Genomic DNA, 15,755 nt, shown 5'->3' on the forward strand with positions numbered 1-15,755 from the left:
GATGTCAACAGGGTAATCGCCTCTCAAGGCTAGTTATCCTTGCAGCTCTCCTGAATTGCATTAATCCAGCCTCTCACCATTCTGAAAATGGCCCTGTCCTGGCGCATTCATACCTTCAGGTGGCATGCAGGACCAAGCAGACACTACTGGATCCACCTGTGAACTCAGGTGTCCTGTATGCTCTTCATGACACAACACGTTCAGCATGACAAAATAGAGTAAGAAGTATTCCCATCTAAGGCTGTATCTCCCTGATTTAGCTTCCATTAACAAACACAAAAGCCAAGTGTATGTTTACCCCAACTTTCCAGGCTCATGAAATCGAGTATTTGAAGCTGGGTGCTATGTTGAAAAGCTGGAATCAAGCTGTACCATTTCCTGTGAGGTTTTTGAGGCCTTGGGTTCTAAGCTATTCTCTTTTACTTTAATGGATTTAAATGTCATTTATAGGTTGACAACTTAACTGTGTTTTTGTTAAATAACTGTAGGCCAAAACTCTTTTCTGAGCTTCAGACTTAAATCCAGTTCATCTTGGCTCTTATACATTTAAGAACACTAGCTTAGGATTCTCACTTTTACTTTCTCCCGACCCCTGCTACACTGAGCAGCCTTCCACATGTTATGTGGCTATCATCCACACAGCCACTCAGGCCATGAATGTGGGGTTCACTCTTGATTCTTATTTTTATTCCAATACCAGAAGTGAAGCCATCACTACATTATGCTTTTCTACCTCTAAGATATGTGTATGTAAATATATATACACATGTGTATTATATGCATTAGACACTTATATGTTTCTACTCACTTCATTATACCTCCACTATCACTACACTCTCTAAGCCAGTGGATCTCAAAGTGCCACCAGCATTACACAGAGACTCTTAGGCAAATGCTTCAGCCTCCTCCCACTCTGAGACCTTCTGAATTTAGAGGCTACTTTTGGACAACAGGTTTGAACAATGGAAACTTGATCAAGGTAAAAGGGTCCACAGAGACCTCCTGGCTGAATATAGACAGGACCATGAGGCAACCTACCGCAAAATATCCAGAGGCCCTAAATGACCAATGGGCTATTTATAACCAAGCACAGTTACCAAAGGAGGGAAATTCCATACTTCTCCATACCTCCCCACCTTCTCTCTTTAAAAACAGCCCCATCAACTGTCTCCTTGGAGAATCTCTCCTTTGCTCTCCCTCCCACTGCTCCCTGGTGGTGTATCCAATAAAATTCGAACTCCTTAGTTGTGCCTTTGGTGAATCCTTTCACCATCCATGCCACCTGCCTCAACTCGATCCCTACTCCACATTTTGGGGCCCCCACCCAATCAAGACAGACACCACATGAATCAGAAACTGTGGGCGTGGGCACGAGCAAGGTACGTTTTCACAAATACTCCAGATGATCTTGCTATATGCTAAAGTTTGAGAAGCCCTGCGCTAACCATCCTTTTTTAGCCAGACAGCTCAAATCAACTCTCAGGTGGTCTTCCTCTCCCACTCTTACCTCTTCCAATTCATTACCTTCCTAGCAGACAAAGTAATTTTTTATTCCTAAATTTGATCCAGTCATTCCCTTGCTTAGTACTTCTTAATGGCTTTAAAATGCACTTGGAATAAAATTTTAAAAATGTTTTAGCATAGCCTGCAAGTGACTTTATGCTGTGTGTCTTAGCAATGGCTCTAACCTCTCTTACCACTCCTCCTCCTGTCCCTTAGTCATGCCATTGCAATGTCAGCCTCCTGATCTGCTTGGTAGATCACTCATACTCCTCACATGGCTAGCTTCTCATCTGGGAAGTCTTTCTCCACTTCCATTATTCTCCCTGCTCCATACTTCTTCTCACAACTTTGGGATCTTCTCTGTTTCCTTTTGTGTCACGTACCACTATTCCAGATCATCAATTCTGTGACAACAGGGACGACATGTGTTTTCTTCCCCATCGTGCACCCACTGCCTCTTGAAATGTTTACCATGTCATAGATGCATTAAAAACAAACAAAAAATGCATTAAATTAAAAAAATAGGGTGCCTGGGTGGCTCAGTTGGTTAAGTGTCCAACTTTGGCTCAGGTCATGATCTCGCAGTTCCTGAGTTCGAGCCCCACATTGAGCTCTGTGCTGACAGCTCAGAGCATGGACCCTGTTTCACATTCTGTGTCTCCCTCTCTGTCTGCCCCTCCCCTGCTCACACTGTCTCTGTTTCTGTCTCTCTCTCCCCAAAAAAATAAACATTAAAAAATTTTTTAAACAAAAAATGAAAACCTGTTAAATGGCTAATCAAAAACAACTCTTATGAAGGATAAAATACAAACCAAATAAAGAAAAATAAGATTGGTATTGATGTTGGTTCTTAAAAATTGTGGGCTTAAAGGGCGCCTGTGTGGCTCAGGTGATTAAATGTCTGACTTTGACTCAGTTCATGATCTTGCCATTCATGAGTTCAAGCTCCATGTTGGGCTCTGTGCTGACAGTGTGGAGCCTGCTTCAGATTCTGTTTCCCTCTCTCTCTACCCCTCCCCCACTCACTCTGTCTCTCTCTCAAAAATAAATAAAAATTTAAAAAAATTAAAAATTGTGGGCATACCAATTCCCAGGTAAGGGCGCCTGGGTGGCTCAGTCAGTTAAGTGTGCAACTCTTGATTTTGGCTCAGGTCATGATCCCAGGGTCATGGGCTTGAGCCCTGCATCAGGCTCCATGAAGCCTGCTTGGGATTCTCTCTCTCTCTGTCTCTCTCTGTCTCTCTCTCTTTCCCTGTGCCCCCCTTCCCTGCTCATGCTCTCTCTCTCTGAAAAAAAAAAAAAAAGGAATTCCCAGGTAATATTTGAAGTTGGTGAAGCATGGTTGGGATTCTTGTGTGCATGGACAAAATGAACAAATTATACATGCCAGGAATTTAACATTGGTGCAGGGGGTTATGCTAGCAAAGATTAATGTACCTATACAATCTTGTGGGTTTTATAATAAGCCTCACTTCACATGTGTACCATAGACCTTGATTCCCTATATTTAGTTCTGGCTGATCCATCTTTGTATGCCATAGGCAACACCCAATCAAAACACACTTTGGGTATGTCAGCCAGATTATGCTACTTTGATTTGCTTTTCATTATTACCCCTTGAGTCTACCTGGTCAATTTGGTTTGTTTGTTTGTTTGTTTTGCTTTCATTTTCTATTTTTGCTCAAAATTTAGTACACTTTAAGTTAAGGATAATTTTAGCTTTTCCTTTGCTTCTGGTACTCAGCACACATCTTAGCCATGGCTCACACTTGCGGTCTGGCTCTATCACAGTCTTCTGGACTCAATCATTGTGTGAGCTCACTTGTATGGAAGATCTCAGGAGAGGAAGAACTAGACAGGGATGAGCAGAGCTAGGCCGGGCACCGTACAAATGAGGTAACTGATCTGTGGTGGCCGCATCAGCCTCCAGTCCTCCCACTTATGAATAATCCTCTCTTCTTATAAACCATGCCCCCAAACTCCCCACTCCCATAACATTAATTCTAGATTACACTCTCAAGAAGCCTTACTCTCAGGAATTTCCAAAGTGTCTTCTAAAGGTGTAGAATGATAAATGGTATTAGCTTAATTTTGAGCTTTGTAAGAAGCATTAGAAGGAATTTTCTGGGATAGGGCCTGCGATAGTTCATTTTATCTGCATGAGGTACCCAACTATTTGGTTAAGCAGTATTCTAGGTGTGTATCTGAGGGTGTTTCTGAATGAGATGAACATTTAAAATGGTAGAATGTGTAAAACAGATTGCTCTCTCCAGTGTGAGTATACCTCAACAAATTTGAAAGTGGAAATGCAACATAAAGGCTAAGTAAGAAAGAATCCTCTCTGCCTGTCTTTCCTTTGGGACATGAGTCTTCCCCTGATATCACACTCAGACTGGAATTACACCACTGGCTTTCCTGGGTCTCCAGCTTCTCAATTATACATCTTGGGACTTCTTATCCTTCCTAGCTGAGGGAACCATTGGCTTATAGTCTATCTATCTATCATCTATCCTATTAGTTCCATTTCTCTAAAGCAACTAGAGTAATTCAGGAACCTTCTGGACAAAATGAGATCATGTGTTCATATACAATGTAGCATTTATGAACCTGGGATGTTCTACCCAAGTTGTAAGCCGTGCCCAATGTACCCAGCTGCAAGGCCACTGCAGGAAGGGACCTGCTACAGCATCTCTTGAAGTGTAACCCTATCCAGCCCACCTTAGCACAGTGGCCCCAGAACACTCTTACTTCTCCAGCTTCTGTTGGGATCTAGGTTCCAAGATCCCAAGCACCAAGCTGGGGCCTGGCCTATTTAAGGGAGAGGGGAGAAAGGAGAGGATGTGTGGTATGCTGAGTTCCAGCTATGTAGCCCAGCCAGGATGGAAGTATCCTGGCTCATGTTCTTTGCCACTGTGAAGACTGGTATATTTATTTACATTAACAATAATTTCAAATGGGGCATTTGAAATATTATTAGAAGAACACCACTGAATGTTTAGTCTGACATATTAAGAAACTAAAAAATTGTTTTAAATGGCCAGAAATCTGTTAGCTAATATTGAGGCAGGCACATTCCAAACAGAACATCAACAACGTTACTAGAATATAAATGATAATCAGACAAAGTCACTCAATGACTAAGGTGGGACAGGACAAAAACAAGGCCACTCCACAACTGGGTCTGGAACTAGTTAGAAATAAGGATACTCTGCAACCACAAAAATGACATCTCCCTTTTTCAGCTCTCGAAAGTGCCTACTACTTCTTTGTTAGTGAAAACTCTTGCTCAGCCTTTATCTTCCCATCCTTGGAACAAACATTACCAAGATGTACAACCATCACCTTATGTCTATTTCCTTAGAGGATCAAAGCCAAAGCCTTTGTTTCTCTAAACTTCCTAAAAATCACCAATCTCAGCCCCAAACATATAATAAATGACATCTGAACTCTTTCATAATTAAGAAGTTTTGCTGACAGGAGCTTCTCTTCATGAAACAAGTTAAATAAATTAACTGTGTTTGACGACAGACGAGCTCTTGATAGCTCTGGCTGGTGAACTTTGACATAACATTGCACAAGGAAGCAGCTACTTACTCAAGGTCATGTTTGACATAAAGAGGAAGAGGTTATGGAAACTAACAATGCAATTACTCAGAGAATCTCAGTACAAACCAAAGTGACTCACGGAAATGCTTTAAAACATACATCACCAAATGAAGAAGAAAGGAAGGAAAGAAAGAAAGAAAACCTGACCAAGAGAAGGATCTTTTAACATATTAGCTGGTAACTTGTTGGTTAAACAATCCAAGTCTCAGGCTAAATGAGATCATTCACGTTAAGTCCTGAGTATAATGCCCAGCAGAAATTCAAAACACATTTTTATCTTCATAATCCTCATCATGATCATTCTCTTATTACTATGGATTATCAGTTGCTACAGATGATTATAACAGAATGCATGCTCACTTGTATATGCATGCAAACATACGAGCAAGGAATGTTTGCCTAATTTAGCGTATTTGAAGTCTGCTCTTTCATCACATGAGCAAAGGAAGAGGAACAAGTAGTACTCACATTGAGCTGAAGTTCATCTGTCCACTGTCCAATCAGACGGTAACCAGGGTTGGTGGTGTTTGTTGTCTGGTACTGAAAGATGTCATAACGCCCTGGTGCATCCCCATTCTTGTTAAACATTACTGGGGTGCCTGCACTACCTGAGGGAGGCAAGAAAATAACAGATCTCATAAACAAGATTCCTTCTACCTCTTAGGCCTTGGGTGATGGTCCAGAAACCAACTGATGAGCAAGGTAACTGGTGGAAAACCCCATTATTTAATGGTTCCCCCCCAAATGGGCAATAGGCAAGTCAGCACTATGGTCTGCGGATTCTTATTACAGAAGGTGGAAGGTGACCAGCCACCCCCTTTGAAAAGTTATATGTCTCAGTATTTCTTAGTATTTTATACAAATCTGTCCCCCTTGAGAAGAAAATTAAATGCATTATTTTCTAGGGACTATCTTAACTTGTATTATTATTTTAGTTTCCACCTAATGATTGACTGTGGTTAGTAAAGAACCATTTCAAAAATGATTAATAGATTTTTAAAAGAAAATCTAAGAGAATTATAAACAAGCACACAAGGAAAAAAGTTTATTTAAATATGTACTTAGATATTAATTGCACTTAAACATATTTGTTGATTATTTCTAATTTAAATGATGAGTCTAAAATGCTGAGCAATAAACCTGGAAAGTGTTTAATAGATATTATTCTTTTCTCAATATCTCAATGTGGGTCTTACTTTTTTAAAATGTGGGTCTTAGGATGAAACCCATTATTTTGGCAGAATTAGGCACTGAAGTCAATTTAAAAAGACTAATACATCTATTGTGTGTCTGGGTGTGTGTATGTGTGTGTACATCTTTTGGAAATTAGATATTAATGAAAAGCTCCTTAGTATTAACCACATGGAACAACTGAAAAACCATATATAGAGAAGGAAAGATGGGGGTTCGGCTTACTTTTAGCAACAGTTACAAAGGATTCATCAAAAGTTGGCACAATGAGTGTTCTTTCTCTTACGATCCCTTGGCAATAGGATAAATACCACTGGCCTCAGGGTATATGACTGGTATCTGCTCTGTAAGTTAATACTGGATTGATAATTTTCATAGAAAACAATGGTATATTTCCTGTCTTTTATAAGTAAGTTAAAGATCATTTATAAGCTGCAACAGAATCACTAAGAACAGAAGTTCATCTTGCTAATTTTTCATGGGGAAGGGTAGGGTAACTTCGGGTAATGAGAATGAAGCCCTTTTAAGAACTCTCATTATAAATTTAAGATCCTATGATGGCAAAGCTCTACATTTGGTTAGCAAGGTCATTAGCTTCTGCAGAATTTGGGGCAAGATGATATTTGCATTAATAACACGGATGGAAAAAAAAGGCACCTATACTTAAGGAAGCAGGCATGATGCTGGGTGACCACAAGTGAATGATCACTTAACACAGAACAGAGTTAGAAAATGGGTCCAGAAAGAGAGACAACATACTAAGTCATCAGAAACACACAGAGCTACAATCCTGTGCAGAAAGTTACCTCTAGTGAAAGAGGCAGTTCAATATATAGGCAGGATACAGGAACAGTTAAAGAACTCCACACCATCCTACAACCATTGGGCACAGTATTTGATGACATTTTGTTATTAAAAATGAAAAAAAAATGGAGCTTATGATAGGCTTAATAATGGGTCCCCAAGTATTTCCATGTCCTAATCCCCAGAACCTGTGAATGTTACCATACATGGTAAGACTTTTTACAGATAATAATGAGGGATCATGAGATGGGCTAAGACTATTTTAGATTACCTGGGTGAGCACAGTGCAATAATAATCATCCCCATAGGTAAGAGAGAGCAGGAATCAAATGAGGAAAGAGGAAGGAGTTGTGATCCCAGGAGGGCAGGCAGCCCTCACAAGCTAGAAAAAACAAGGAAACAGATTCTTCCACAGAGCCTGCTGAAGGAACCAGCCCTGCCTTCACCTTAACTAAAGCCCAGTGAGACCTGGGTCAGACTCTCGAATTACGGAACAATAAGATCATAAATGTATGTTCTTTAAGCCACTAAATTTATGGAATTTTTAAAGTAGCAATAGAAAACTAATCAAGAGCTGGAGGACACAGAACACCAAACTTCTTAATTTTATAGGTCACAAAGTATACTTAGGTTGAAATTCCTTGCCCCAGGGTCACTCAGCTAACTAAACTAGAATAGTGCCTAATAACTGGCTTTGGAATCCCCAAGAAGGGGTTTTAATTCCAAGAACCACCTACTATATGTGCGACCTTTATCAAGTTATTCTTTCTGCTTCTGTCTCTGACTGTCCCTAGTGACACCTTTCTCCTAGGGTTAGTGAGGATCAAATGTAATAAAGTATATAAACTGCTTATTACCATGCCTTTTACATAACAAATGCTCAATAGATGGTAATGATATTTTTAACTGTTTTAATTGTTTTCTGTTTTTAAAGAAAGTTCTGCCTGGTTTTATTAAAGAAAAATTTTGTGTGATTTACTTTACACCAATCTGTACTGGCAAGCTTCTAATGATATCAGAATCATCCGGATCAATGATAGCCAGTGTGCACACACGTACTCCCCCCCTGCTGCCCCCAACTCAATATTATTGTCACTGCAGTGATGGACAGTGGTTTTGGCCAACATGGCATAGTACTCTATTTCAGATTTCCTCAAGGCTGGGCAGGTGTTGGTCAAGATGAGCAGTTTTCTTAGCCGCGTCAGATCATTTCCAGTGTCTGCTTGTACACCAGCGTGTACTTTCCCCTTTTCGTAATGAGTTGGAGCCTAGGTTGATCAACTGCACTGACTTTTTCATCTTCTTCATAGCCACCATCTTCCTGCCTTAGGGGCAGAACGGCCTCAATGAAGAGAAGCCACCAAGTTGGCTGGGAGCGAGAAAGGAAACACTTCCATTTTTTTATCATTGTTTTATGTGCTCATATCTCAAGACCAAAACACCTGCCTTCAGATATTCAGGCTGTCTTTTAAGGCAGAAAATATGTCTCTCCTAACTGGTATCTTATTTTAATTTCTCTATCAGTGATTTTTTTTTCCCAAAGAGTAGACTAGAGCCCATTCTGATGATGTACACTGACGTACGAATAGCATTGCTTTGGTGTTACCAAATTGAATCAATGGGTGCATTTTGTGTGGCCAAGGGCACCATTTCAATTTATTTCTTCTATGTTTTATCTGAAAGCTATCCCCAGGGCCCACAAAAACACCCAATTTTATCACGAGAGAAAGCTCTTAAGCCTTCTCTGTATGCTAATCAGCATAAGCTTTTTCAGTAGAGACAGAAAAAAAAACACATACAACATCGATAACAAAAACAGCTTTTTAATACAGGATTTCCACTTTCAGTGAGCTCTAAGCATAAGGAAAAGAAACAAAATCTGGATTCCACATGTTATTAGCAAGAAAATGAAAATCCTATCATTTCACAGGAAGATATTAATATTCATATGCTCACCTTTCTTTTCTTCCACATTGGATGCTAGGATTCATGTTGTGCTTTGTGGTAATTCTACAGCTTCTATTCATTAAATACCAGGACTTGAGCTTTTCATAGTCTTTGAGACGAGAGAGCAGTAATACTGGAGGCCTGGGGCTCCAAAGGGTCTCTAGCTCACCAGCTAAATATTCACCAAAATGAGACACACCGCCTAATCTTTCTCTCTTCTTACAATCTTTGTTAGGAGAAATGATTCTTGTCATGCCCTTTCCGTTCTCATTAAAGTTCATGCTTAAAAAAAATATTAAGGCAGAAGAGGTGAACACTTTATCTAAGTGATGACTGGTAATAGCATATTGTGTGGCTTTGACCTTTTTGATGGATTCTATAATGCAACTGGGCTTATTATTTCCAGGGTTTTTTCCGCACAGCTCCTTTTTAACAGCATCCCTGAACTTCTTGAAAGAGAATAAAGGGGATTTTGTTCAATGAAGACTATATTTTAAAAAAAGAAAAGATCAAAGAAGTCCAGAGAGGACAAAGAAGTTATCAAAAGAGAAGTGATCCCCTGCAGAAATGTCCACAGGTATCAGGGCCAGAACCCAAGGGCACAATAGTGAAGGAAGCAGGGCCACTTGACAAGCTGGGATATTGAGAGGAAACTGGATGACAGCAAGTATTTGTCTTCCACCTCCTCTATTGAATTAGAGTATCAGAATGAAATTCCTTTCTTCTAGGACAGAGAAGAATTCGGGATCTAGATTTCCCAGATGACAAAAGAGTACTTTGCATCAAGGTATTTAGGATTTTTCTCTCATTTTACCACTTCATACACAGATTCCAGAAATGCTGCATTGATTTGTGTTTAATTATCTACTGCTGCTCAACAAACCACCCTAAAAATTACTGCTCAAAATAATGATGACCTGTATTTTGAAATCCAAGCAGGGCTCAGCAGGGACATCACCTCTCTGGTCCACTTATGTCAGAGGGGGCAGCTTGAAGCTCACATGCCTGATAATTGATGCTGGCTGTCAGCTGGGACCTCAGCTGGGACTATGGCTGGAGTACCCTCATATGGCCTGTTTGAGTTCTTGGCTTGCTCCCAACATGGTAGCTGTTTCTGTAATACTAATGTGTCAAGAGTACCAGGCAGAGTACTTATGACTCTTATGCTGTAGAAGTTACATAGTGTCACTTCTGCATTAGTCACAGCCTCACTCAGATTTAAGGGGAGGAAAACCAGATCTTGCCTGCCAATGAAGGAAAGCTAACGTCATTTTTCAAAAAAAAGACAGGAGGTGTGTCTTCCTTACAAAAATATACCCCAATCTACTTTGTTCTCTGGAAACTAACAAATCTAGATACAGACACACTTCACATTAAGTACTTCACTATATAGCAATGCTGTAAGATTATGTATGTGAGGTAACAAATTTGTTAAATTTACATCTACAATAATACCATCTAGTTGGATGGGCCAACACAGACATAACTAAATCATATTTAGGCTCAAGTCATTGCATTCATTTGGGATGTAGGAAAAAATGGTTGTAAATGATAATGACAAAATTAGCCATCTTTTCTCTTACTGAATAAAAGAAGGTTAAGTACTGGGTGAACCTGTAGTAGTACTTTTAGGGCATTTTTTTATTTCATAAAATGACGCTTTGGTAAATGTGAAGTTTAGAGTTATTAAATTGTACTCTACTCGTCTGGAACAAAACTCCCAGGGGTACAAGAAACTTTGTACTAAAGTAACGTAAAAGCACAAAATTAAGCTGATTGAGACCAAGAAAAATAAAAATCCTCCATAAAACACGTAAAAAAGTCTCCATCCTAAGATGTCGGTCAGCAGGAATGATGCAGTAAACCCTTATCAGAAACTTAAAGAATTGTAGTCAAGGGAGCAGGCTGTGGAGTTAGGTGTCCAGGTACCAAAGCGAGTAGCATCATTACTGTGTATATACTTTTGAACATCGTTGTTCTTAATTTCTCTATGAACCACTTTCCTTATCTATAAAAAAATTAAGGAAAATAACAGAATCTATATAATTTGGTATTAAGTAAGCCAACTCAAGTGAAGTACTTAGCACAGGATCTGGCACACAGTAATCATTTGATAAACAGGAGCACTGTGTCCAGTCAGAAGCTCAGAAACTCTAGCTCATCAGTGGGAAATGTCATCTTGACCAAATCAGTTTACAGACATTACCTGGAAAAAGAGTCAGGGTAAAGTCACCAAGGGCATTTGCAAAATCAATTGTTTTGTAACTAGGGTAAGAATGGCCATGCCATTGTTATACATAAATAAGATGTGGATACTAGGTGTTGTCCTTTCTACCAGGATCTTATTACTGCTAGCCCTCTCAGTGGACAGAACTAGGCAGCACAGGTATGTATACATATATAACATTCACAAATCTATTTATGTATCTACCCATCTGCATGCATATTAAAAGCCAAGAGTTCATTCAGGTATCTCCCATCCAAACACAACAAGGTTCCTTCTAGTTTTCTCTCATTCTTTCTAGTAACTTCTTTCTCTAACAGTAAGAAACATGGCTCTCATTATCTACAATATACTCATTATTCTCTCAATCCTCTCACATACGTAAATTATTTTCTTAATTGTGAACCCACAAGTTTACTAGCTATTGTACAATAATTGTGTACAGTTATTTTTTGCCTTTGGTCTTATAGCATACAGTCAAATACTATCTTCCAAAACTACGTGTGCTCATTTTTGATTCCCCAAACCCCTCAGTGTGGTTACATTGCTCATATATAATATATTTAAATTTATTTATTACTGTCTGTATTGAATTTACACCTACATGATGGCTAATTTTATGTGTCACCTTGACTAGGGATGCCCAGATAGCTGGTAAAACATTATTTCTGGGTGTATCGGTGATGGCATACTTGAAAAAGATCAATATTTGAACTGGTGAACTGAATAAAGCAGGTGGCCCTCCCCAAGGTGGATGGGGGTAGGGCATCAACAAGTCTCTTGAGAGACTGACTAGAGCCCAAAGGCAGAAAAAGGGCCAATTCACTGTCTCTATTTGATCTGCGACAGGTGTGTTCTTCTGCCCTCAGCACTGTTGCTCCTGGTTTTCTGGCTTTTGGACTCAGATCAGGACTTACATCATAAGCCCTCAGATTCTTAAATGTTTACCTTCGACTGAATTACAACACCAACCTCCCTGGTTCTGCAGCTTGAAGACTGAAGATAGAAGGCCTTCCCTGTCTCCGTAACTGTGTGAGCCTATACCTATAAATTAGTCTCTTCTATGTATCTCTACAGATGTCCTATTGGTTCTCTCTTTGGAGTACTCTGACTAATGTGGCCCGCATTCAGGTTTATTTTAATTATTTGTTTACTTTTTGATAAGTGAAGTGTTCACATGTTGTAAAGACTCAAGACTATATTATCAGAGAAGTGGTATTTCTCCCTTATGCCTTCTACCTGATTTGCCCATTTTCCCACACCCATCTCTACCTACTTCTCTTAGGTAACCAATTAATTTCTAACAGAGTTTTATACTCTGAGAAATGTGTGTAATGTGGGATGTGGTTATAGCAACTTACAATCATTACTTCAATTTACTTAGATCCCTTTCCTTTCCTCTCTCCCCTCCCACTCTTACTAATAGTTACCAAAAAAGATAAATCTTAACTCCCAAGTATTTATTTATTTTTTCCTTCATTTGCTTATTTATTGTTCATAAGATTGATTTGAAATCTTATCACCAACCAGGTCTTAACAGTAAATAATTTAACTACATAACTCAGGAAACACAGGATGCCAACATGTAGAATTCCCCAAATCATGGATATTTGGTGACTTACCATTGAAATTAACATTGCGGATATACTTCAACAACTTCTTTCCCCCAGCTTGCTCCATTTCCGGACAGACCCCTCGGTAGTCGGCACAGAGATCCTTGTTCATATGATGAAGGGCATGAGCCATTGCATAGACCGCATCAATCACAAACTGAACTTTACCCTCCTGTTCATAGTTGGAATCTTTCCCAATTCTCTCCTGTCCTGCACATTAAAACAAGAAACATGCACACACAAAGATTGGTGTTGAGTAAAGCATCTAAATTTGCATTCACATCCAACTATGCTCAAAGCAAACAATGTTTTGGAGAATACAATAGTGCAAACAGCATATCCACATTTAGCTACCATATTAAGTTGTTTGGATAGTGTTTGGCATTTGACTTGGTAGTCCATTACGCTAACCTTTCCAACGTATTAGACAAACCTGTGAAGCACACTCCACAAGATCACAATGGCTTTTGTAATAAGCCAACATACTATTCAAAATATAGTGGTCCCATAGAATAAAGAGATTGCATGGATTAGAGGCTGGGACGCTATATTCAAAAGTTCAAAGCTTACTCACTCTAAAGAGGTGATGGATACAAGGGAAAATGATATAAAATAAACTAAATTCCACATATGAACTTCTGTATATCCACTCCACCTTTTGTCTGGCTCAATGGTTGGTATTCCTGACAACTCAGGTGCTCAGGCTAGAAACCATGTCATTTTTTATTGTTTCCTTTTTAACTCTCCCACCCACAGATATCTAAGAGAAGCCAAGTTCTATCAGCTCTATCTCTGTAACACTGAACATATGCAGCCACACTACCAACACCCCATTTATGCCCTTCTATCTTCCATCAGGATGCAATCAATGCTAGATACCTCCCTTCATCTTATCTGGTCATTACTCCATATCCATGTTTCCGAATAACAGAGCTTATCACCTCATCCTCATGCTCAGGGTTCTTCTATGTTCTTCACTGCCTACAAAATAAAGTCCAAATTCTTTCCCTTGACAAATCAGAGTGTTCATCACTTTGCCCCCATCTGCCTAATAGGAAGAAGAACTGGGATTAAGTGCCCTTCACTGTGTTGGAAACTTGGCACACATTATTCTTATTTCATTCTTACTTTGGGAGTTAAACATTATTTATCCTCACTCTACAGATAGAAAAGGTCAGCTTTATAGAGATTAAGTAACTCCCCAAGATCATTTACAGGTAGAATGATTATGATAGCTCAGGTTCGTCCAACCCTAAAGCCCACTACATCTTCTTATTACATCAGCCCCGCACAACCCTTTCCCTGTAATTTTGTTGTTGTTGTTGTTCCAGATAGATATGACGCTCTATTTTTCTGAATACACCCCACCTCTAATGTCAAGTTATATTTTCTTATGCTCTTTACTTTGCCAGAAACATCTTTCCTTCTTGCTTTCACTCGTCACAACTTAATTCCCTCTCTATGATGCAATGCAATGGTTTCCTACACTTAGTCATATTTAAAGATTTTCATCACATATAGTAGCACTATATTTTAATGCTCTACTAGGTTTCTAGATTTTTTCATTTCCTTTTTACCTTATATTGCTATCAGCAAACACAGCATTTAGTATTTAGTAGATTCTAAACAATACTTGTATTAAATTATGCATTCATTAAGTACATGATACCAGGAACTCCCTTTAGACCTCTTGATCCTTTAGAAAGAATAATTACCCACAGATTGCATTTCACTTTCACAGCAGAATTTCCTAAATTGTTTTCCATGGCACATTTCTAAGTGGAAAAAAAAAGCAAGACGAATGCTACAACTCCAGTCCTCTCCCCTGAAAAATCAAAGGTTCCTGACAGACATTGCATTACTTATTTTTAGATTTCTTTACTGACTTTTCCACACCATTTAATGTTATCAGAAAAATTATAATCTACAGGATGAAATTTCACAATTTCCCAAATTTTCTTGAATTTGTATTTTTCCTTTTCAAAGCACATATTAATATCTCATAGGGAAGACACTTCTGTGTTTTATATATATTTCATTTAACTACCAATAACCTCATGCTGCTGCCTGTCATTGGATCTAGACTTTTCAGCATGTGTACAGTAATTTTTTTGTAAAGTTTATTTATTTTGAGAGAGAGAAACAGAGAGCGAGCAGGGGAAGGGGCGGAGAGAGAGGAAGAGAGACAGAATCCCAAGCAGGTTCCACACTGTCAGTGCAGTCAGAAGCAGGGCTCAAATCACCAACCATGAGATCAAGTGAGCCAAAATCAGGAGTGAAGACGTTTAACTGACTGAGCCACCCAAGTGCCCCAGGATTTTTAGTTTTTGAGTAAGATAAAATTGATCATAAATCCATAGTGCTACTTCCAATTGAAATTCATGACTACAGGGGTTTTTTTGTTTGTTTGTTTTTGTTTTTTAATTAACTTTGGCACTCTTATACCTCTACTGCCTCCCTTTTATGAGAAAAATATTGGTTCTTAATAATACCATTCTGGTTATTTATTTGCTTTATTCCATAATATAGATCATGTCAGTATATCTTGTCTAACAGTCTAAAAAGTACAGTATATTAACTGCCTTCTGAAAATAGTTTTTCAATGTTTTGCCTGTTTTGGCGATGGATTCTAAGAGTGATTGCTTTGTTAAAGAGTACATTCATATGTATCTTTTGCTAAATATTGACACATCCCCCTCTAGAGTGGGATTGCACTAATTTGCTCTCCTACCAACAGAGGGTGAGAGTGTTCATTTCCCCAAGCAACTCACCAAAGTATATCGTCAAACTTGATTTTGTCAATCAGACAGTTATGTGAGAAACAACTCCACAGTGCATTTTTATTTGTATCTTTCTTGGTATAGGGT

The 15,755-nt window shown here is 39.0% G+C and overlaps 1 protein-coding gene and 1 pseudogene across 7 annotated transcripts in view; both read right to left on the bottom strand.

Moving 5' to 3' along the window:
• Positions 1-15,755, bottom strand: part of GRM7 (glutamate metabotropic receptor 7) — an 880,365-nt gene that overhangs the window by 277,082 nt on the left and 587,528 nt on the right. For all 7 annotated transcript variants that reach the window (XR_005795667.1, XR_005795668.1, XR_005795670.1 and 4 more), the window contains exons 6-7: positions 12,898-13,098; positions 5,578-5,717 (exon numbers count right to left, since the gene is read on the bottom strand). Coding sequence is in view for 3 of the 7 variants with exons in the window: in XM_040492101.1 (XP_040348035.1) it covers positions 5,578-5,717; positions 12,898-13,098 (341 nt within the window). In the remaining 4 variants the exon portion in view is untranslated. The remainder of the gene's footprint in view (positions 1-5,577; positions 5,718-12,897; positions 13,099-15,755) is intronic.
• On the bottom strand, positions 8,080-8,421 carry LOC121041317 (60S ribosomal protein L30-like; annotated as a pseudogene).

Source organism: Herpailurus yagouaroundi, unplaced genomic scaffold (assembly GCF_014898765.1).
Source record: "Herpailurus yagouaroundi ecotype Mexico unplaced genomic scaffold, PumYag 183, whole genome shotgun sequence".
NCBI classification, from domain to species: domain Eukaryota; kingdom Metazoa; phylum Chordata; class Mammalia; order Carnivora; family Felidae; genus Herpailurus; species Herpailurus yagouaroundi.